This window comes from Mchenga conophoros, linkage group LG17 (genome assembly GCF_057382185.1).
Source record: "Mchenga conophoros isolate Kocher_MC1m ecotype Shallow Benthic linkage group LG17, M_conophoros_male_GT1.1, whole genome shotgun sequence".
NCBI lineage: Eukaryota > Metazoa > Chordata > Actinopteri > Cichliformes > Cichlidae > Mchenga > Mchenga conophoros.
Genome location: NC_140542.1, coordinates 7,594,692 through 7,619,195, shown reverse-complemented (window position 1 = coordinate 7,619,195; position 24,504 = coordinate 7,594,692). Strand labels below are relative to the sequence as shown.

The 24,504-nt window shown below is 39.9% G+C and overlaps 1 protein-coding gene across 3 annotated transcripts in view; it reads left to right on the top strand.

The window, feature by feature from the left end:
• The window catches only part of lrp8 (low density lipoprotein receptor-related protein 8, apolipoprotein e receptor), a 191,447-nt gene that overhangs the window by 87,782 nt on the left and 79,161 nt on the right, over window positions 1–24,504 (top strand). For all 3 annotated transcript variants that reach the window (XM_085250986.1, XM_085250985.1, XM_085250987.1), the window contains exon 3: window positions 13,704–13,826. In XM_085250986.1, coding sequence (XP_085107112.1) covers window positions 13,704–13,826 — 123 coding nt within the window. The remainder of the gene's footprint in view (window positions 1–13,703; window positions 13,827–24,504) is intronic.

Genomic DNA, 24,504 nt, shown 5'->3' with positions numbered 1-24,504 from the left:
TTTGTCATGTGGCCCGACCAGCAGCGCGCGGCATGTGAGCGGTTTGGGACTTGAATGGCAATGGTTGGAAGTGCAGGGCCGCGAGAGGGAAATTACGAGGCTCACAGCGAGCGTCGATTCATAGAGCCAGCGGGGACATTGTTTGTTGGTACAAGGCTTTTCTTTTTCGTTTTTGGGGATCGGGCTGCTGAAACCTCACCCGTTCCTGCTTGTCAGTCAGTCGCTCGCTCGAAGAGTAATTACAGGAGAGCTTTTATCAATTTTTATTTTGCCACTCGACTGTGGCTGTCACACACGTGGCAGTTTGGCTTTTAAATTTGGGGTTTCCACTATTTTGCAATTGAAAATTTAATTGCTATAAGTCATCAAGGTTATTCATTATTTAGCAATTATGCATCGATAAAGAGAGCTGATGAATATTTGACTATTCAGCACGTCAGCGGGCAGATATAGGCTTAAAACGCAGAGGTCGGAGTTTACTGCTCTTCCTGTTGGGTTGTGCAAATATAAGCAGTATAGGAGTGCGCATAAAGAGCAAACACTATTGTGTATTGTGTGTGACTATGTGTGTGTTTGCTTGACAAACTAGGGTTTCATATAGCACTGTACATCCCATCCTCCCCCCATGCATCACAACAGTTTTATGGCCCCAGTGGGGAATTTACACTATACGTCTGAGTGAACAAGTGAGTAGGCGCGTGTGTGTGTGTGTGTGTGTGTGTGTGTGTGTGTGTGTGTTTGCATGTATGTGCGCATGTGTTCTGACCTCTGGAGTCCGGCTGGAAGCTGGCGTGATTGAAACTGTTTCTTGACTAACACAGCAGGACAGATCTTCCCTTTGAAAATACAATATTTGAGTTTTTGAGGGGGGGGAAATAAAAAGTTGTATTTGCAATGGCATCTTCATAGTTTCACATTATGATACAGTGTGTTGAATATGGATCCTTCATGAATGCAAAGCCTTATGGGGTTTTATATTGACTCGATGGCACTGTCTCAACAATTGATCGCCTGATATTCTGATGAGATTGGCGTGTGGAGGTAGAGGGGAGGAAGTGTGTGCAAGCATGTGTGTCTGTGCGTGTGCATGAATGCTAGTATGTATGCGAGTAACGGGGTCGGTATCAGTGCCTGTGTTTAATAAATCAATGCAGGTCAAGTCTGAGAGCTCGATGTCACCGATATAGAGGTAGTTGAGAATACAGGAGCAGCGAGGTTGCTCTATGCATATGTCATTTCTAATGAGCGGTTTAGAACACAAAGATATGACCTCATAGTCTCCTGACTTCTTGGAAAAGAGTACCGTCTCTCTCTACACACACACACACACACACACACACACACACACACACACACACACAATGTTTACTCACACCTGTTAAAGGCCTCTGCTCACACACACTTTTCGCGACCTCTTCTGCTTCCTCGTGCTCGACAGATCTGGTGATGATGCGCTGCTCACGCCTCTCATCCCGCATAATGGTTTGAAGGACTAGCGGGGCATCGTGGCGTAAACAAAACAAAAACAAGCGCGGCCTCGTTTGTTTCTCACCGTGCGCTCCCACAGTGGCCCCTTTTGTGATCCTACTTAATTAGCAGTCTCTGAACATAAAACAGTGCGGCGCACAAAGCCACCGCTCTCAGGTCGCTCATACAAGATGCTCCACTCACCGGCACAACGACAAAAACACTTGGATTTGTTCGTCTCAAAGAGGAAGCAAAAAAGTCTTTTGGACATATGACCCCCCCAAAAAAAGAAAAAAAGAAAAAAAAGGATGAGGTTTGGAGAGGAGGGGGAAAGGTTAGAAAAACACGACAGTATGTGCGTAGAGAAGCACAGCATAAAGCAGGCCGATACTTTTCCTGTAATGTCATCCCATCAGATCTTGCGTCTTTAATTCTTTTCTTTTTTTTCCCATTTTCTTTTTGTTGTCTTGCTTCATGCCCTTCACTTCTAAGCTGCTTTGCAGAGCTGTAATGCCCCACTTATGTAAGGGAAGGGGGGGGGGGGCTAGGATGTGACAGAATTTGGGAGGTCTCGGGTTTTGGCATAAGGCTGGTGTTCTGGGAGTTAAATCCCAGGGTCTGAGAACAACACAGAGCCACAATGACAAAAACAACATAAAACACAGATATTTTTTATTTCCTTCTCTTTAGCCAGATGGAGAAAATACAGACCAGATGATTGGTAATTGTCAAAGCTGGGGCATTAAAGCTGTAATGCTGTAAAAGTGTGTGTGATGTCTACCATTTTAAGCACACAATACTGGATAATATCAGAGTAAGGACCCTCAGTTTCAGATCGAGTGTAGTGTATTCTTTTTGTGTCCTCAAATTTTTATCGAAACAAAAAATGTTACAAAGAGCTCAATGTTATGTTGCCCCAGTGACTAATATATTGCTTTAAAGTTAGGAGATGATCTAATGGAAAGTAAAGCTTTTTCCTAATTCAAGTGACCCTGACCTTTGACCTATGACCTTGAAGCCTTCCATATTAAAAGGATGTATTTTATTATCTTTACCCATATGATTGTAGCAGAATGGGCTGAAATCTTTGGCTTTTATAAGCCATAGTGTGTCCTGTAGTGTGTGATTTTTGCCAAACTTTAAGGCATCGTTGTGCTGCTGTAGTGCATTGTATTGGAAAAAATGTAAACATTTGTTGTACAGTTTTGTGGTTAACGGTGTCTACAATCACACAAAATTTAAAAAGTGATATGTTGAAAACTATGGACACTAGACTGCTAACAAACAAAGGAACTGATTACATAGTCCCTCTATTTGGGGGAGAGTAAAAGTTGAGCTAGACATCTTGGGGCTGGAGTGGCCACTAGCATCATTTTAGCATGATTTAAGACTAAAGTGGACCACACACCTGTATGCATATTAACACACTTATTGGCTCAGGCACGCATTAGCGTTAGCCAAGGTCAAGTAGCAGGGAGACGGGAGAAAACGTGATAAAGTTGCTGCTTTTTTCTAGATGGGAGACACAGGCTTGTGTTGTGCATACAAAGAGGAAGGATTACTCTGTTAGATCAAATAAAGTGGACGCATAAAACCAGTCAGTAAGAGAATTCTTATAATTGGTTTCTTGAGTTTAAAGACCTGTTTATATGCAACATTTTCACTCAATGTCAAACGGGTGGAAAAACAGAAACCGGACTTTAGTAGTAATTTGATAGCATTAATATTTGCTCAATGCCAAAAACACAACTTTAATTGTGCTTGTCAATGTAAGCAAAGAGACCGCTACTAGACAAAGAGGATCCTTGAAGTGTGTGCGTGTGTGAGAGTGTGTTTCCTGTGGCGATGCTTTGTGCATTTGTTCACACTAAGGTAATTCTGCTTTCACACTGCCTTAAAACTAAATAGTAAAAGTTGCGTCATTATTCCGCACCACAGCCTCTCTTCATGAGCTCCTCTTAATGCTAATCCTCGTCACAGCAAAGCGATTCTCATAAAAGACTCTTCATATTTCTCTGGAAGCTTTGAACAGAGAGAATGCGGTCCAAGCTTTTGTCTTAAGGCTGTACCTGTGTACTTATTTTAAGTAGAGGTATAAACAGATTCATGGGCACACACGCTCATGCAGACAAACACCGATGAGAGATTAACCTCCGGGAAGCAGTTGAATATGAGGGGAAACTGCACTGGCGTTTCTTCTATAATGCGCCTTAGCTTTCCTGACATTATTGCTTCCTATTTTGGAATTGGTCCTTGAACATATCCTATATGATGCTTGTGACACTAATATATATTTATAGTGTAATTTCTAGGCTACATTACAAGCAGCGGCAGAGGTATTCAACTAAAATATGATGTCCAGTTAAAAAAAAAACAAAGAAAACCTCACACAATATGCACTACATCTTGAATTTGTATCAGTGTCTGTATATAGTCAACAGCTGGCTGTCAAATAAAACAAAGAAAGTACAATTCAGCAGTAATTCAACAATGTTTATTATACATTTAAATAATAAAATCTAAAAAGTAAAATAAAAAATAGAGCTTTTGAAAATGGTGTAGTTTGAGTTTCTCCTCTTCTTGTTTTTCCTCAGCTACATTTGACGTGTAAAGTTACAATGCAAACAACTGTGTGTCCTGTGTACATACTTGGACTACCGTAAAGACAAAGGAAAAGGCAGCCCAGGTTAAAATAACCTTACCGTAAATATCAGAAAAGTTGTGCAGGGTAAAATAGAAACTATCTGTTAAAATCTCATAAGAGGTCTGGGTAGTTAGGTGTGCCTCTTTCTTTTTTCATTTCATTTTAAAAATATGTTCACCTACATATATAAACCTGTTTTACAGAGAAGCAGCTAGGTGTTGCATATGATGAAGATAACGGCGCATGCATGCACCTCAGGTCACTGGGAAATGCTCTCCAACTGTCCGCTGCTGCAGCGGTCTCTTTCATCTTTACCACGCTCAACTTCAGAGGCTTTCTTAATACCACACAGTGCAAGTGTCACCCAGGTACCCTGCCCAACTCTTCTCACCTCTGGTGTTCTGCATTATTTATTCTCTTGTTTTTGTACCCCCCCAAAAAAATAAATAAATCCAGAGCCAACGTCTTGCCCTATAGGCCCGACTCTCCTGTGTCCAGAGAGGGAGATCAAAAACAAGCTTCTTTCAACTGGTAGGTGGTATTTGATGTGGTGAGAGGAGCAATAATATATGGCGTATTTGATCTGGCCAGCTGTCTGAGTTGCAAGTCCATGAGTTCTCTTCACATCTCTGGCCTTTGTAGTGCGTGCATCAGTCTCATGGCCATGTACACACACACATGCACACATGCAAGCGCACTTCCTTAGATTATTGGCCTTGCCTTTAGGCTTTAGAGTGTTACACTCGCAGCATTTTTGGTAACGGTGATGATTGCTGCAAATTGTGGCTGCTGTTTGAAACTAGAGTTAATGTGGTTTAGCATTGATATACTTTTTCAATACTTCAATTTTGCAGTTATACCTAAAGGTGTTGCTTCCAGTTGAGTTTCCTTTTTAGTTTTTAATAAGTAGGATAATTTAAAAATGGTTGTCATTTTATCCTGGTATTTTCGCCGCTACATCTCTGTCTGCAGCTTAGGGAAGCTTGATAGGCCTTTAATCTCCTCAAAAGACCAACATTTTTCTGCTTTACTCCATTGCCGTCTTTGTTTCTTGCTCACACACTCACATATATTTCTTTGAGTAATGTGCGCTCCCTTACGTTTGTGGTTTTCACCTCCGCTCACTGATTTAGAGCCTCTCTCGCTCTCCTGACATGCTCCGTTCTTTAGCTCTTTAGCCGATCACAACAATGTAGAGGACCATCCATTTCCTCTCCTCTTTCTCCCACACTTCATCTCGCTCCTCTTGCTCCTTTTGTCTCTAATTTTTTTTCCTCCCTTCTGTCCTTTTACAAGAGGGTTTGTACTCTACTGCGTAGTACATAGGTTGTGCTTTAAGATTATCTCTGGGACAGCCAGGGATTAAAAAAAAGAAAGGGAAAAAAAACGGGGGCGGGCAGAAACTTTCCTATTGTAGAATTTTAAGTTAAGAAAATGAATAATGTGGCAAGTAAATACAGTGAGCAAGAAATTAACTCCAACTAACAGGTTGCGGGGGAAGCGAGTTAATTTTCATAGGCTAATCATCAGTTTACACAGCCGTTCTTTGTTCGACGTTTCCCAGGATTTTTCTTTTACACTGCTGCGATGACTGCACAAGCTGCTTCAAACACTTAGTGGTGAAGTTCTGTGTCTACGTCTGTCACACATTTCTTGTCGGTTTAGTTATTCAAATGAGCTTTTGTGTAACATGCAAATTATCTGCACACAGTTTGAGCTGAGTCTCTGTAATAGAATGACTGATGATGCAACATGGTTACCCTGGTATTTAGTCTGGCCTTCCTCGCTAGAAGAACAGACTGAGTGGGTTTGGTAAATTCTTACTGGGATATTTTAAACCGAATTTGTCTCAACATCAAATGTAATTTATTTATTTATTTGTTCACATAATTAAGCACTAGCTTAAATATCAGGTCCAGCTAAATAAAAGCAGGATTTGGAGAAAGCTCAGGCACAAGGTGCAGGGCAAAGACTGTGTTGTGTGACTTTATGCATAAAAAAGAGATCAAAAGAGATTACCTGCAGGAACTTCTTTCTGGAAAATTTTCCCAACGACGGTTCTCTGAATGAGCTGCTTAATGTGTGATGAAATACTGTGCACTCCACACAAATAGCCTTGGAGGAAAGGAAAAGTGTAGCTAAGCCAGTAGAAACCCATGTTAGGCTGATGCTGAGCCCTAAAACCAATGAAAGGTCCCTCCATGAGTGCACTGCTATACCGATATTGACCCTGGTACTGGAGATACCTAATGATTCACTAATATCAGTTAATTTACTGCAACTCGCAGGGCCAATCCAGATGGTTGCTACTTTCAAACACATTATTATCCCAACTTTATGAAATAACCATAGGCATCAGCGTAAAAAAAAAAAAGGACATATCTGACTCTAAACAATGAAGCCAGTTCTTCGTATCATTCTTTAAAATAATCTGCAGGATTAATAGTCATGATATAGATGTCCATTGGAAATAGTGCAGTTGCTTGCTTGGTCCATTTGTAATGTGTAGGGAAGTCAACAGAACCGATGCTTGTAATACGCTGGAAGAACTGTACACGGCACAACAGAAATTAGATGTGGAAGATTGTGACAAGGGTTAGGGAGACCGGCATCCAGATCGTTTTAAAGAATTAAAGGTGAATGAGTTTCAATTAAATGTATCTAAAGTATCTTATTTTATCGTGAAATGCAAGTTGCAGGTTTTTTGAGACAGCTGGCACTGCCACTGCAAAACCAGCTATGTCCCATAGGTTAATTTATTTGTTTGTCTAAAGTTGTACAAATGCTTATGCTAGCATGTACTGTAATAAGGTTATAGCTTGTAGGTTACTTGGCAACCGTCCTTCATATTTTCGTTTGTGTCCTATCAACAAAATATCAAGTTAACAATTTAAATACACAATCATTTTAAATAAAAAAACAAAACAAATTCATGATAATAAAAAATTCTACTGATATTGTTGCCAACTACAAATTTCTGCTATCATGACATTGGTATCTTTCTAATCATGAGCACGTGTTCATGAGGGAGAATTTAAAAAAAAAAAAAAAAAAGCTTCATTTATAGCAATAAAAAAATAGTAACGTGAAAATTGCTTCACATTTTTAAAGACTGAAGCTTTAACTTTAAGGACTACCGAATGGCAAAGCAGTGTAGAAGTCCAAAGCTAGTTTATTCAGGGTGCTTAAAACCCGATTCAAAACTGTCACTACCTCTAATTAAAGGATGGAAAGTTATCTCACCACAGCGCTGTTGTCTGTTTCATGCCATTGTTGCCATTGCAAATCAACATTTCAGGGATGGAGTCAACAGGTCCTTATTAGAGGTGACACAGCTATGCCTCTGTTGTAGCTGCTGGATGTTTAATTTACATTCTGCTGTCCCTCTTTGTGTTTGTGTGTGTGTAATGGAGTCTGTTATTTGAATTACTTCAAGGCAGGAGCTGACCTTTACCTTTTCTCAGGGCAAACTATAGTGTCTCAAACCATGTTGTCAGGAGTATATGGAGAGGAATCCGTTGTATGTGCTTTGTATGGACAGAATGTAGACTGTATGAATGTCGATAGGGCAGCTTAGTCACTCATTGATCATGGAGGTCTCCAGAGTGTGCCGTTAGTTGAATGCCATAGCTTGTGCAGTAGCTGCATCCTTGAGCACTTTTTCTGGTACCATGTACATTGGGGCGTCCAAGTAATTTAAGTTATGGGACACATGTACCCAGGTTAAATGTGGATGAGGCCAGCCCAGTAAAATCAGAAACACCTTTTTTCTTTTTCTCCACAAAAAAAGGAAATGGTTAGCCTGAGAGGTCTTAAGAAACATACATGTGTTTTCTGAAATATGTCTCAATTAATTGGCATTCATTTACTAGTCTACTGTCATTATGAAGAAACTCTAGTTTCTTTATAAGATCACTGCCCTAACCGCCTTACTTCAGTGTGGAAATTGCACATTCATTCACCATTGCTCTCTTAAATGTGGGAACCAAAATAACAAGGGAAGGGGTTGTTGGAGTCTTTACTGCTCAACAATTTCAAAATCCTGTATTGGTTGGGCTCTAACAGTATTAATGTAAGGCCTCCTAATACTGATCATTCAAGTGTGACCGTTCAATGTTAATAGGTTTTTACTTCACACCATACATTTTTGGGGGATCTCAGAGGATTAAAAAGTTGTTCCCAAAAGCAGTATGTTGATACAACATAGAACATCCTTGATGTATTTATAGTTTTTTAATTAAATCCTATTATGTGTGAGTTATTGGTGTGTTTTTGTTTTTGACAGTAAACTAAAATCAGATTTTTGACATCTAGGATGAGGGTTTGTTGGTAGGTATGCATGGGTATATTTGCATAATATGTCTGTAGTAGTTTTCCACTGCACATTATTCACTCTCTCAAAATAACCTTATCATAAGGCAGGTTTAGGCTGTTCCATATGGATGGCATCTGTATATGACAGGTCTTGGCGCATCAGAATGTAAATGTAAGCAGCAGTTTGTGTGTGTATCAGCAACTCTTAGGAGGATGTGTAGATGTTTTCCTAGCTGGTTCTAAAATAATATATGCATGCTTTTACAGCTATTAAGCTCCTTCCATAGTCATTAACTAAAGGAGTTCTACTGTGTGTAATGGAAGAAGTGAAATTCAAAAGTCTTTTTGATGTGTAGTGGTATTTTTTTATTCTTAGTGTCAGTTTTTGAGCCTGTTGCTGAAAACTGAGTTTTTAATTTGAATTTTTATTTTGTTACAGTTTTCTGACTGTTCTGCCGTAGACCTGTGCGTGTGAAATTTTATTTAGAACCTTAAATGTCAAGATGAATGGTATTGTCTAGTTACGATATATTTTATTGAAGTTTCTATGTTTTCACAACCCCTTTCTGAAGATTAGTTGCTGACTTTCTTCCCCCAGAACAATTAAAATGTCCAGTATTCTCTACAAAACACATTTCTTTGTGGGGGGGGGGTTAAAAAAAAAAAACCTGTATCCAGTGTAAACCGGGATGTGTAAGAGTGCTATCATTGAAAATGATTTCTGCCCAGCAAAACAAGAAGGAAGGCATCAGGGAAATTATATTTTCATTTTCATACTTAAGATAAGAAGAAAATTAGTTAACTGATACTTAAGTTTTACAAAAACTCTTGTATTATATGTTGTAAACAAGGGTTGTTTTGTCGATCTGAAATAGCGTAATGTTCATGTGAAAACCTACAAAGCTAAAATTAAAGTACATTAATACTAATTTTGTCTTATTCAAGCTTGCATGAAACAAACTGTCAGTTTGGTAGAGTTGGTGCTAGCTAAACTGGTTAGTTTAAACTTCTAATGATCAACTATGTTGGTTCAGAGCAGACACGGCGTTCATGGTCAGTTTGAAGTTGCATCACGGCATCAGTTTAAAGTGATGAAGCTCACTCGTTGAATTCTACCTTTTCTACTAGCTTCTTGTGTGGATCAGGACACGGGGATACAGCTTGTGAAACATCTACTCATATCTTGATGAATTCAGTCTGCTAAACCCAAAGATCAATGAATATCTGAGTAGTATCGCAGCCTAATGAAAACTAATTTACTTATAAGTTATTATTTTTTCTGTGCTGCGCTGCTACATCCAATCCTAGGGTTTCATCATCTGTCAAATCCCACTTTAACTCCTGCTTGTAAGTCTTTCACCTGAACCAATATTTATCTTTATCCGAATTAGGCAGTCTTATGCTGAAAATGACTGTGTTGTGCTATGAGCACAGATGTATTGTGAAGATGAAGGAATATTCTGGTGTATACACTGTGGCCGGTGTTTTATCAGGCTGTAGGTGGAGATGGAGGGAAAGACAAAAACAAGGAGGGTAAAGTGGAAGAGGTGGTATTTATGTTAACATGCTGGTTGGAAGGAAAAGGATTTATGTGGTCTGTTGTGAAGAGTGATGCCATTGCACAAGACCCCACCTCAACAGCCTGTATCCCTCTTGTCTTTTCTTTCTCTGCCCCTATAGTCTCTCCTCTCTTCTCTTTCTCTTTCTATTTACTTTTGTCTCTGGCTCTGACTAGTCTGGAATCCCAAGAGATATGCTCTTTTTCATTTATTCTATGCCTACACCTTCTTCAATCTATTGCACAACATGTCCCTAAACTCCCTTTTTTCTATACTTGGTATGAATGCTGTACAGGTGAGCGTGCGAGCAAATGGTTGTCTGACTTTTCTTCAATTTGCCATACATTATCATGTCATTTAAGTAATTGTACGTACACATTTAGAATGCATTAGTCCCCACTAATGCTCTTTTCCATAGTGTGTGCTTCTTTATTATAGCTTTCCTTTGGGCTTTCAGTTGTTACTCTGCTTTTGTTGATACCATAGAGACACACACACACACACACACACACACACACACACACACACACACACACACACACACACACACACCAAACCCTTTCTCCTAATAATATGGTGTCCAAACAACTAAATTGTGGCCTCAGTTGTGTTCACAATTTTGACAAAATCCTGATTTGCTATATACAGTGGGGCAAAAAAGTATTTAGTCAGCCACCGATTGTGCAAGTTCCCCCACTTAAAATGATGACAGAGGTCAGTAATTTGCACCAGAGCTACACTTCAACTGTGAGAGACAGAATGTGAAAAAAAAATCCATGAATTCACATGGTAGGATTTGTAAAGAATTTATTCGTAAATCAGGGTGGAAAATAAGTATTTGGTCACCTCAAACAAGGAAAATCTCTGGCTCTCACAGACCTGTAACGTCTTCTGTAAGAAGCTTTTCTGTCCCCCACGCGTTACCTGTATGAATGGCACCTGTTTGAACTCATCATCTGTATAAAAGACACCTGTCCACAGCCTCAAACAGTCAGACTCCAAACTCTGCCATGGCCAAGACCAAAGAGCTTTCGAAGGACACCAGGAAAAGTATTGTAGACCTGCACCAGACTGGGAAGAGTGAATCTACAATAGGCAAGCAGCTTGGTGTGAAAAAAATCAACTGTGGGAGCAATCATCAGAAAATGGAAGACATACAAGACCACTGATAATCTCCCTCGATCTGGGGCTCCACGCAAGATCTCATCCCGTGGGGTCAAAATGATCATGAGAACGGTGAGCAAAGATCCCAGAACCACACGGGGGGACCTGGTGAATGACCTGCAGAGAGCTGGGACCAAAGTAACAAAGGTCACCATCAGTAACACACTACAACGGCAGGGAATCAAATCCCGCAGTGCCAGACGTGTTCCGCTGCTGAAGCCAGTGCATGTCCAGGCCCGTCTGAAGTTTGCCAGAGAGCACATGGATGATACAGCAGAGTATTGGGAGAATGTCATGTGGTCAGATGAAACCAAAGTAGAACTTTTTGGTATAAACTCAACTCGTCGTGTTTGGAGGAAGAAGAATACTGAGTTGCATCCCAAGAACACCATACCTACTGTGAAGCATGGGGGTGGAAACATCATGCTATGGGGCTGTTTTTCTGCCAAGGGGACAGGACGACTGATCCGTGTTAAGGACAGAATGAATGGGGCCACGTATCGTGAGATTTTGAGCCAAAACCTCCTTCCATCAGTGAGAACTTTGAAGATGAAACGAGGCTGGGTCTTCCAACATGACAATGATCCAAAACACACCGCCCGGGCAACAAAGGAGTGGCTCCGTAAGAAGCATTTGAAAGTCCTGGAGTGGCCTAGCCAGTCTCCAGACCTCAACCCCATAGAAAATCTGTGGCGGGAGTTGAAAGTCCGTGTTGCTCGGCGACAGCCCCAAAACATCACTGCTCTCGAGAAGATCTGCATGGAGGAATGGACCAAAATACCAGCTACTGTGTGTGCAAACCTGGTAAAGACCTATAGTAAACGTTTGACCTCTGTTATTGCCAACAAAGGTTATGTTACAAAGTATTGAGTTGTATTTTTGTTATTGACCAAATACTTATTTTCCACCCTGATTTACGAATAAATTCTTTACAAATCCTACCATGTGGATTCATGGATATTTTTTTTTTCACATTCTGTCTCTCACAGTTGAAGTGTAGCTCTGGTGCAAATTACTGACCTCTGTCATCATTTTAGGTGGGGGAACTTGCACAATCGGTGGCTGACTAAATACTTTTTTGCCCCACTGTATCTCGTTCCATTAAGGTTAAACTAAGCTATTGGTGTTTGTTTTTTGCTCTACCGCATTTAACCCCCCATTTTCTTTTTAAACTTTTGCTAGTTTTCTTTAGTCAGCTAGGATTCAGTTAGACTACTGTATGTCCACACAGTATTCATATCTAACCTGTGTTCCCAGCAGATCAGGTATGTGGTGCATATGAAAAAAATGCACTTGTCAGAATAAAATCACGCTGACCTACACACCACCAAACGCACAGTGCTGTTCACACTCGCACACTTTCTTGCCATTTGTCAACCCCCTCCACCTCCTTCCCCCAATATATTTCATCATGGTGAGCCAAGGCATCGCTAACATGCCAGGCGAGTGCTTTCTCTTGTTCACTGGCTCTCACTGTCAGGGAGAGATTTTTTTTTTTTTTTTTTTTACCTTTTCCCGTGACAGACCCAAGTGCTTCAATTTTCCATTTGCTTGGAGAAAGTGACTGCACAAAACCTTTGGACTCCGTAAGCTATCACTGCTACACAGAGCCAGCGTTAGCCTGGAAGGTGGATCATGCGGTGGTTAAAAATGGAGAAAAACCTCTGACCCCCACAGCACATGTAGTATATCCAACACATCCTTACAGAAAGAGGCCTGGTTAAGCTGCCGGTGCTTTTCTCATTCATTCAACCTGAAACACTGTTATTTATTTGAATTTGAAAGAAATAAAACCCATCTCACATTGGATCACCAGACTCATTTTCCTGACCCACTAAGTCTGCCTCAAAGAAGACGCACAAACAAAGGGTACCTAATCAAACGACCCTCATTCCCTCTCGTGTTCTGATACAAGTTGCACTTGAACACACCTTTGATGCTCTGACTGCCTAAGTAGAAACATTGCCTGCTGTAGGTTAAATTAAAATTGGACTGGAAAGTTGGTGCTCAGAATTGCTCTCAACTAAAGTTCAATTTTAATTACCTTGTTGACTTGTTAAGTGAAAACATTTGACATGTTTTCTTGGTGCGTACTTCTACATCACATCTTTCCTAAAGTATTGTTTTTTTTTCCCCTTTTTTTAGCTTTAATCAGATATTGTTTGCTGTGCTTAAGAGACTATGTCCAAATAAATATCAATTATATTGTCTAATAGTGGTATCGGATCTGCCGGGTGACTGGGGCTTTCTGTGTAGAGTTTGTTCTCTGCAGATATTCGGTCTTCCTCCCACAGTCCAAAGACTTGATTGTTTGGTTAACTGCTTATTCAGACTTTGCTGTAGGTATGAATGGTTGTCTCCCTCTTAGCCCTGTGTTATACTGGTAACCTGTCCAGAGTGTACCCTGTCTCTTGCCTGCAACCCTGAATTGGATAAGCAGTTAAGAAAATGGATGGTTCAATCATTCACTGTGGTGATGACTATCAGAGTATCAGCAGACACAATGCTTTCTTGAGGCCATATGATAATGTTGAATGTTTCTCTTCTCTACACAGCGAAGAAGACGTGCGCAGCCACAGACTTCACCTGTAAGAATGGACAGTGTCTTCCTGCTAGGTGGCGCTGTGACGGAGAAGTAGAGTGCGCAGACGGTTCAGATGAAGCCGATTCAATCTGCAGTAAGTAGCAGCACAGCCACACTGACTGGGCAAAACTGTGAGCAAAGTCAGTTTTGTCAGCACACACACACACACACACACACACACACACACACACACACACACACACACACACACACACACTTCCCTGAGCATAAAATACTCCCAAGGTCACTCATTTTCAGTGTGTCATATTTTGCTGCACGCCGCCGTGCTAACCTTCTGTTTCTCGCACATTGCCTCAGAAAATAGCTTTTAGTGGCTTTTTTGTTGTCTGCTTCAGCAGCAGACTCAGAACCTTTGTACAAGGTTTGATCAAGGCCCTCGATGGCAGAAGAGTGGACAAGATGTCTGCTGAGCATCCTCAAAGGGAGAATTAGAAATAATTACTGAGCCCTAAATTCATCTCGTTCTCATTAAGTAGCTCATGACACGAGAGAAAATTTCTCTAAATTACATATTCAGTCACGCAGTGCATTTTAGAAACTTTTTTTTCCCATCTTGTCCAAGTTCACATATTATCACTTTAACCCTAATGGAAACTGTAAAGCTGTTTGATAGTTACGGTGCATTGCAGCTAATGTAGTTATATTTTACACAGACAAATGCAATGTAAGGTTTTATTAGTGTTCCTGTAATTATTAAAATGACTGCAGTTGAATTTGAGTCTGTTCTGGAAATGCAGCAGCTCATAAACAATGAAATACATTATTCTGTACTTCTCTCCTTAATACATGTTATATTATTTCAAAGGTTTTTTAACTGTTAACCATAAGCTGTCCATGTCAACATTTTTGTTTCTCACTTCAAATTAGTGATGCCATAATGTTGCAAAACATGCTTATAATACACATAATAATAAACATAATGAGAAATGTTCCTCTGCACAAATTAGTACATCTCAAAAGTTTGAATATTGTCAATTTTTAAAAAAGTAATACGTTTCTTTGAATTAAAAAATGTAAACTATCATCAGTTCTCCATTCATCATATTCATCATATATATCAATATAGCCAAAATAACAGATTCCTGAAAATCAGTAATCAAGTGTCTCAAATGATCTAATTTGGGTTTGCATAAACAGCTATTCATACAACGTAAATACAGAGTATCACTCAGTTTAGTTCAGTACATGTGACCTCAATCATGGACAAGACTGTTAACTTGAAACTTGTTCAAATGACGTGTGGGGTAAACCATAGAAGTTAATTCCAGAAAGGCTGGTTGTTCACAAAGTGCTGTATTGAAACATATCAATGGAAATTTGACTAGAAGGGAAAAGCATGGTAGGAAAAATCCTGAGAGTAAATGTCTGAAAACATTGATTCCAAAACTTAGGGAGCTTCATGAGTACTGGGGCTGGGCTCAGTATATCTAAAGCTAGATGTCGTCAAGATAGTAGTGGGAATGCTTGTGCCAAATCATATTGTCCGGAACAACAACACTAATCCGGGCATGTCTGAGAACAACACAGTGTGCTTCAATTTCACACCTAAAAAGAGAGTTACTTCAGCAACCTCCAACAAGCCACAGTACTTTACATAGTGTATGTGTTAGTGTGGTGGAAACAGAAGCTCACTGAAGCTCAAGTGTTTAAAGACTTTACTTTTTGTTTTTGGATGGGAGGCTAATGGCCTGTGGTAAAATTGGTAGACGTTAAAGTACTTCTTTGATATAAGAGGCTTTTACTATATATAGCTTTAAACTTTATGAATACTTTTCTTTTTCTTGTTTGTTAACTACATGTTCAAGCTGTTTAAGATAAGATAACCTTTATTAGTCCCACGTGTGGGAAATTTGTTGTTTATAACACAGACCAGGAGTCCTCAAAGATTGAGTCTTGGAGTTGTCAGTAACTTTCAATAAATCTGTGGGGGAAAAAATAAACTTGAGAAATATTTGTATCAAATTATTATAGTAAGCGTGCTCTAAGATAGTTTTGGAAGAAAAGAGCATAAGGGGTGTAGTCAACATGAAAGCATGATGGCTTTCAGTTTTGACGTAGATGAATTATCTGTTTATTAGTAGCGATCACTGGCATTTTACAGAAATTCATCTTAGCTAGTGGTGCCTTGACTTCCCACTTCCTTCTTTTTCAAAAAGGCTAACACCTATTTGCAGTTTTTTTTAAAAGATGATTTTCAAAGAGGTGATCAAAGGACTCTTTGAAGATCCTTAAAGTAATAAGTATGATTGGGATAGGCCAAGGACATGTGTGTGGGTGCGTGCATTCATGCACGTGCCTATGAGTGATCCAAGTGCACGCACTGGCATAAGCATGTGAATAAAACTAGCGTCGATGCTCTTATTTAGTATTCATCACGAGGTGAATCGGTAGGTCATTTCATCAGATTAGTGGACTTGTGGTTAAGTCTCATTACATCCAATCAAGGTCAGACACTGTCAGAGCTTCTGTAACTTTCCCAGCCATTGATCCTCATGGCTGTGTGTGTCCAGATGAGTTTATGTGCAAGTAATAGAACGTCTAAGTTTGCTGTATACGCTTTCTTGCAAACATCAGAATAGTATTAACATTTTTCTGGAAACGTTAATGTGTGTTTCTGACTAATCTAGTTTTCTTTTAGTGCTTGACTACACAAGCAACCATATTTCATACTAGGGCTGGGCCATATCATACCGTTCACGGTAATACCGGTTTAATGTTGGGCAACGATAGAAAAAGGAAATATCGCGATAGAATATGGGTAAAACGCGCATGCGCAGTGCCTTTGTTTTCATACGCATGGCGGCGAAAGCAGATCATTAAATAAAACGGATGAACCAGAATTGGTTTGTAAAAATGCTGCAACTTCAGTGGTGTGGAACTGGTTTAGCTTTCTTCCGTTAGATACACAACAAAGCACTATTTTTGGTAGCACATGCTAGCAGGCCGTCGTTATTACTGTGTTTTTTGGAAAATACGGCACACTTAAAATCAATCCTTTGATTTTTCTGAAAATCGCCAGTGCCCCTTATAATCCCGTGTGCCTTATGTATGAATTCTGGTTGCGTTTACTGACCTGGAAACGATTTTATGTCGTACACGGCGCTGGAAAATCTGTCAAATGTTTTAGTACGACTTTGTTAAGCTACAAAGCCGCACCGCTTGATGGATTGTTGGAGCATCACGGCTGTTGTAGGCAAGAGCCTCGCGGAGTGATGCGTACTGTGCTTCAACATAATATTACCGTATTGTGTGTGTATAACCTCTTTTTAAGTTTTGTGGATATTATACATGGTTATGCTGAGGATATGTCGGCCAATTCCCACTGGAAATGCTTTTTGGTTAAACTGTCAGCAAGGAATTTGCATTTGCACTGTTAAATTTTTATATAACTTTAATGCACATAAAAAACATCAACGTATTTTCATTTAAACAAGCAGCTGTTTTGGGGTTTTTTGCACCAATAAAGTTGTGGAGTTGTAAAGTATTTTGTCTAGTGTCAATTATATCGTCAGTTATATCGTTATCGCAAATTTTCAAATGTATATCGTGATAAATATTTTTGGTCATATCGCCCTACTCTATTTCATACATGAATCTACTTCACGTACTGTTTTGAAGATAGTCTTGGAGAAAAGCATTTAATATGACAATTAAAAAAAATCTCGAAAAGATCTACCATTAATTGAGTGATACAGTCTATAGAAACAAGATCTTCCTTCACTAAGATCTTCCTTTTTTTTCTGTCTCTCACTCAGAACACTTGTCTTTGTCCTAAAGTATAGACTGAATATACCCCCCTTTCTTACAGCCTTCTACCGCCTTGTGTCACATTCTTTACTTTGTCCTTGTGATTTCTTCTGGGCAGTTTGTCTCCCACTTTCTGATCTGAGTTCAGTTTAAGTAATGCCTTTGATAGAATTGATTGCCCCAGGAGGGAATCGATGAGCTGATCCCCGAGACTTCAGGTCGCCTGCTGATTAACTATGGACCTCCGATGACGCCTCTGAAACCACACACGCACACTCTCACACTCTCTCTCCACACACACGCACGCACACACACACACACACACACACACACACACACACACACACACACACACACACACACACACACACACACACAGGCAGGCCTCTCTGTAGCTGTCTGTAATTATACGTCTGAAAATGAACCTGGGCCTGGAGGGGATTCTGGAGAAAATGTTCAATCAGACGAGTGCTGGTTGATGCATGAAAGAGTGTGCACAGTGTTCTGCACTGAACGTTTTCTCCAGAGAAACCAGAGAAAACCTACACAGGCATACGGAGGACACGCCAGGTCCAAGCAAATTCAAACAGAGACCGTGCTAACCATTTATTACCGTGCACACATTTTTGTTTAATAGCTGCATCATAAATTGTGATTGAAGTATCATAAATTCACATTGCTCAACAGCAACATTTATTTAAAGTAACATCAAACATCAAACTACAACATATATATTTGAATCAGTTGCTTTCCACTTAAAGCGCTTGAAAAGTTTAATCAAAGTGGCACTTTAACAAAAACACCTTTTTAATAATTAGTTATGCAAATTGGTGTAACAAACTAAGCTAAATACTTCAGTGTTTAAGAACCATGTTTAAATACATTTCTAAATATAAATTAGTTTTACATGCATTTTTGCTGCAAACGTTGCTGCACTTTGTAGTCCACACAAGAAATGAAGGAGGTCACAATACCAGAAATCAAGTAGTACCAATACCAGTTGATTTACATGATTCTCGATGATCATCCTACATACTGAAACATAAAGTTTAGTAAAAAGTGTTTTTAATTTATTTTCTTAAATATGTTCATATTATATTTTGCTCACAAGGCACAAACTAAAAGAAGGAAAAACTCCCTTTTAACAGGATGGAACCTCCTGCAGAAACAGGCTCAGGGAAGGACAGTCACCTGCTGCAACCAGCTGGTGGTGAGGAAGAAATCAAGCAGAACAGATGTAGAATAACACATGAAGGCAATAAAATAAAAGTAATGATTTTCTGTTTTAATAGTTTTATTTTAAGTTGTTTTACTCAATTATTATTATTAATATTATTATTATGAGTCTGATGTAAGTATAACAGAAAAACTCTTGAGGTAATTAGCCTTGAAATACTAGATAAATACCTTAAGCATCTTTATTGCATTTTGGCACCATGTTAGGGTTCCTGCATCAACTGCAGTTACCAGTTTAGAAAAATAGACTCATTATGCACTACAGTCATGTGAAAATGACCAGACAGATGACCTCTCTTTTAAATTTTCATAATGTTCCATGCTACTGGGAACCCAGTCCATTTACTAGACATCAAAGCCCTGAATTTCTGGGGTCTAGACATTACAGCATCCATTTACTGAGTGGCATCAACAAGATCCTGCAGTTTGACAATCAGGGCTGATTAAAGGAGCTGTGTAGTGTCTCTCAAGTATTATTTAAAACCCCATCTGTATGTGCATTCTGTCTCTGCTGGTGCATATCTATAGTTCTGGGATGAAAGTGAGGACTCCTCACCGTTTAAGTGTCCCCATGTAGATAAGTTACCAAACACGAGACACTCTGCACCCCTTATTTAACTGCATATGGAGCAACGTCTAACCTTTCCAGTGGCCCCGTCAGTCCAAGTGATGCTTGAAAACTTTGTATAAAAAGCAAAAAACTGTTCAAGAGTGCTTAGGCTTTGTGTGTTTTGGAAGTTGTGGAGGATATTTTATATTCATAGTACAAAAGACTTATTATCAGTAGAAGTAGTCTAAGTCTACTCAGGCATTTTTCACACTCGGAGGCATGATGATAAAGAGTGTTCTGAAAAGCCTCTTATTGTGAAGCATAATGAGAGAAAATTAGACAAACAGAAACGAGAATTGTGATAACTTTATAAGTCGAGTCATCTCAAATCATCATTCATGATAGGATAGGATAAACACAGCGGGATAAAACCGAGAAAGCAACAGTCTTATTATTCCCTTTAGCTCTTTGATATGATAAGAAAGCAATTATTCCTTAATTTACTCAGAAGAAACTATAAAGGATTTGGCAGCATTTGTTTCTTTGCTTCAAATACAACTCCATTCCAGGGCCTTGAACTCGGGATATTTTCCCTAAAATTCTTCTTTTAATACTACAAGATTACAATATTGAGTTCCAATGTGTCATTAAAGGCCATGAATATAGGGTCACACTTTGAAAACTGTGTCTCTGTTTAGTCCTTTTTTTATATTTATAATCTCATTAGATCATTTTTTTATCAACTTACCCAACCCCACCGGGCTTTAAAAGTGCCATGATTTCATTCCATCTGATGAAACTCATACATCTAAAGACACAAACTGTCAAAGCAGAGTCTCTCATCACAGCAGGACGTCTTTCCCAATTTCTAGTAGCGATGATTTATAGCGCTTATATCCAGTCGCCACTCTTCAGATTCTTTTTTTTTTTTTTTTTTTTTGACCTGGTAATTATGGCACGTCTGAGGAAACAACTTTAGCAAAAAATATTGAAATTGTCGGGCAAGGCAGATGGAGGACGGGTGCTATTTTTCTTACTCTAATAGATATTTAGTTGGCTAAAGTTGCAATGCTTTTATATTAAAGAGGAAGTTTAGAGTCTTTATCGGTCATGATGAAGAGCTGATCATAATATCTCAGTGATATTAAGTCAAGATGAAGACATTGAGAATTTTGAATTCAAAACTGACACTCACAATGTCTCAGGTGAAAATACAATAAGTGTCATCTAATGTTTAACTATACAGCATTGCCCTAATTGCCAGCTTCTCCTATTCGGTCATCGTCTCTGTCCTCTCTGTCATCAGTTTCACCTCCTTCTGTGTCATGAGGTAGGCTTTGCCTTGTCTCTGTGTGCTGAGACAATAGGCAGGTTAGCGTATTATAGCGAGGAGGCAGGCGGTTGTGCGAGTTAATTATTTTGGAACGTGGAAGGGAAGGATCCAGTCAGTTGCACTGTCGGACAGCTTCACTTTCATGCTTGAGGCGGCGGCAGCACCTGCCATAATTTCCCAGGTGGCCTCTCCCTCTCTTTTATCCAACTCTCTCTACCTGTCTGCCTTCCTTGTTCTTTCAGTCTGGGAGAAAGCAAGTGACCTGTCATTAAAGGACACACTAACAACATGCAAATTTAAGAACTGTGCAAAAGAAAATCAAAAGCTGCTATATGATTATGAACACTGGAAATATATGAGTGAATGTTAGGTCACCTAGCTACTTCAGAGACGATGAAGTCTAGTGTCTTGCTGCATGTTCTTTTAGTTGCTATGAGCTCAATGTCATTCACAGACTGCAACATGCAAAAAATTAAATGCCACCAAAGTTCACCACTTTCTTTTTGCCTATCGCTGTGTTTATTGTGATTGAATCTACAACCCACCATTATGTAACCACAGAAGACTAACATGAGTTTTGTGACTCTATTGTACCACACTTCAGGTCTGAATAACACATTTATCAGTAAAAATGAGATTCATCCTCCAAAGAACCAAGCAAAGAAGAATCTTTTTTTTGTAGAAAGGCTATCCAAACACATGAGATATCAGTGGAAAGCCCAGGATGTCCTTTATTTAGTTCGTCAGGACTTAGTAGGGTAGCTCAAATAAGTCACAAGATATAGACAAAAAACAAATATCACTTAAAGAGGATATCATTGAATCGGCTGCTTCTCAGGAGGATATATGCATAACCCAAGGATGAGCTTACAAAATTGAGCACTCCCCATGTCATGTCTATACAGTAATAGCGTTTTTCCACTGGTACCTACTCAGGTCGGCTCGGGACGGTATGACAACGCTTTTAGGGTTTTCCATTAGGTTGTAGTACCTGGTACTAGGTACCTACTTGGCCGTGGTTCCAAGCAATCGGAGGGGAGCTCCTTCACGAAAAATGAAAACCGCCATTTTTTTTTTTTTTTAACTTGGTCTGTGGCTTTTGGTCAGACTCGGGACACACGGTGCTGTTTTTATCCAGCCATGTTCTTCGTTGCCGAGCAGCTGGTATACCATCGCCTCGACGTCCTCCTTTGTTGTGATGTATATATGTTGCATACCAATGACGTCACAGAACGTTCAACCGTGTTGCTATAATGACCCCACACACATTAGGTGATCCGAGTCGAGTCACGTCAAGCCAATCTAGGTAGGTACTAGTGGAAAAGGGCTTTAAGCTGACTTATTCCATGGGGCGGGGTTTATGAAAGAGGGACTCTATGCAGTTCTGTGAGAAATCAAGCACACCCATTGATTCAGTAGCTTCTAGAACCACCTGATTTTACATTTAGAATCAGTCTTTACATTGTTCACGTTCTTTAAAGCGTTGCTTAATTCATTGAGGTTTGCGGGAATTCGTTTACGCAGAGCTCTGAGATCTTTCCACAGCATTCCAGCTGGGTTGAGGTTTGGACTTCGGACCATTGCAACACCTTGATTGTTTTCTTTTTTCAGCCATTCTGTTATAGATTGGCTGCTGTGTTTGAGATTATTGTGCTGTTGCATGACCCAATTTGTGGCCAGTCTTTAGGATTTCAGGGAGGTGGCCTCACATTTGACTCTTGAATACTTTGGTATACAGAGGAGTTCATGATAGGTTTGCATGTAGGAAGTGATAATAGTGATTTTTTTTTTTTTTTTAAAGATGAGTTTCATATAGATATTTAAATGCATCTAATTTTGATTTGTCAAAAATGTCTACAGTGGAAAAATTTGTGATAGGAGCTAGAAGAAGAACAGCAAATAAAGAGAAGCTGCCGTCTCCATGACCAAAGCATGCATAACACAAGTAATCTTAAAGCTGATACAGCATAACTTAACTGGTGTTTTGTGACTTAAATAGCTGTGTGGTAACAGTATAACGTGAGCGTGTGGACATAACAATTTGCCGACATGGCAGAAGCGCGACTGGATATAAAGCTTGCCTTTTTTTGCATTTGATAATTACAGTAATAAAGTGTGATTCATGCAGATGTTCTTTGGGGATGATACCCGCAGAGCTGTCGTTTTCAAACATTCTCCGTGGGGTTCCATTTTCTCGTTGTGACTCAAATTAATTATCCAGGAAATTATTTATTTATTTCTCTTGTTTTTAAGACCACAAAAATTGGTTAAATTTATAATTCGACCGAACCCGTTTTCCATTGCCTAGATTTAGAGTGTGTGCGTGTGCGTGTGTGTGTGTGTGTGTGTGGGCGCGTGCGAGAGGCAGTTTCACAGAGCCAGAAATATTTTTCTTTCAAAATTCCACAGAGAAGTCTTTAGAAGTAATTTTACCTGCCTTTGTTTCTCTTTATAGATCTGTTTTTGTGCATTGCCCTTGCATTTCAATAAAGTGCCTCGGAGGAAATGAGCTCAGTTTCCCCATCAAGTTCAGCGCGACGCTCTGCATCCCTCAATAGAGTCCTGACTGCCTTTTTTCCCTCGTTTGCCTTCCTTTTTGTGTACCTCCCTTTCCTGCATTCTGTCATCAGCTGAGAGATGTGGCACTAGCCACTGGCAATATTTTTAATTCCCAATGCGTCGTCTACTAAACAACAATTTAGAGGGCCCCGTTGGAAGAAAGTGGCAATTTCCTATGAAAGCGCTGGTGTTGCGCTGTATTTCTTCCCCCCCATGGCACTGCCAGACACATAGGTCTAGACTGTGCTAATGGTTCCACATTTAACAACCGTGTTCTCCTGCTCCTTAGAGTTAGGGGAAAAATAGAGAGAGGGAGCACGAGGGAGAGAGAGCAATTTTCAGTGGAAACTTTCAGCGTCACCTACGAGAAATACATGTGAGCTAAACCCGCAGGAGAAATCTACCCGCCCTTATTCACATTTTCATTTGCAGAAAAAAATTAAATAGTTCGGCTGGGAATTTAAGAGGTTTGCACAGAACTGAGTGCAAGACTTTTGAATTCTATTAGGCATGTTGTCACTCACTGTTACATGCTTTCAAACACACAGCTCAAAAATTCACATCTAGAGAAACTTTGTTGCCATGGTTGTATATAGCTGCAGTGACACTGGTTCGCATCCTGATGGCGGGGGCCGCTGTTGGTTATCTATCCCCATAGGCTTTTCAGATCTTACTTTGGACTTGTGGCTGTTTTATAGGTGTGCAACGATTGTTTTTGTCTGCTTCCACTTGTCTTTGCACTAGGATGATGTCGGCGTAAATGTGCAGTCATATTCGTTGTGTTCCCACTCTCGTTAAAATGACTTTAACACCATAATGCCGCAAATCTCCGTTAACGAGTTACCGCGGATCGCCCCGTGCGTGGGGCTGGACGGCGTCAACACGTTAACAAGCTAACTGCGTTAACGCACTAGTTCCCATCAATTGAGCGTTGCGTGGCACATCGGACATACTGTTTTACTTTTGTCCATGACGCGCTTACCATCAGGGTCATACGTCACATGAAAACCAAAATAGTTCCAAACGCCAGATCTGAATGAGGGTGGGGGAGGCTCAGTTTGGTAGCGTTGAGGCAGTTGCCATGTTGCAACGAGCTTAGCTTCTGTCTTGCTAGCTTGCGCTGCGCTCAGTGGATCTGCACTCGACAGTGCAGCCTAGGCGGAGTAGTCGAACGCAGATCCACTGAGCGCTCAACACAGACAGCATCGTCAGAAGAAAAGTTGATAAAATAAATTAAAAATTTTGTATTGTTTGATACATATGCGTACCAAACCGAAAGCACTGTATCGAACGTTAAATATCAATACGAGTATGGTTGCACCCCTA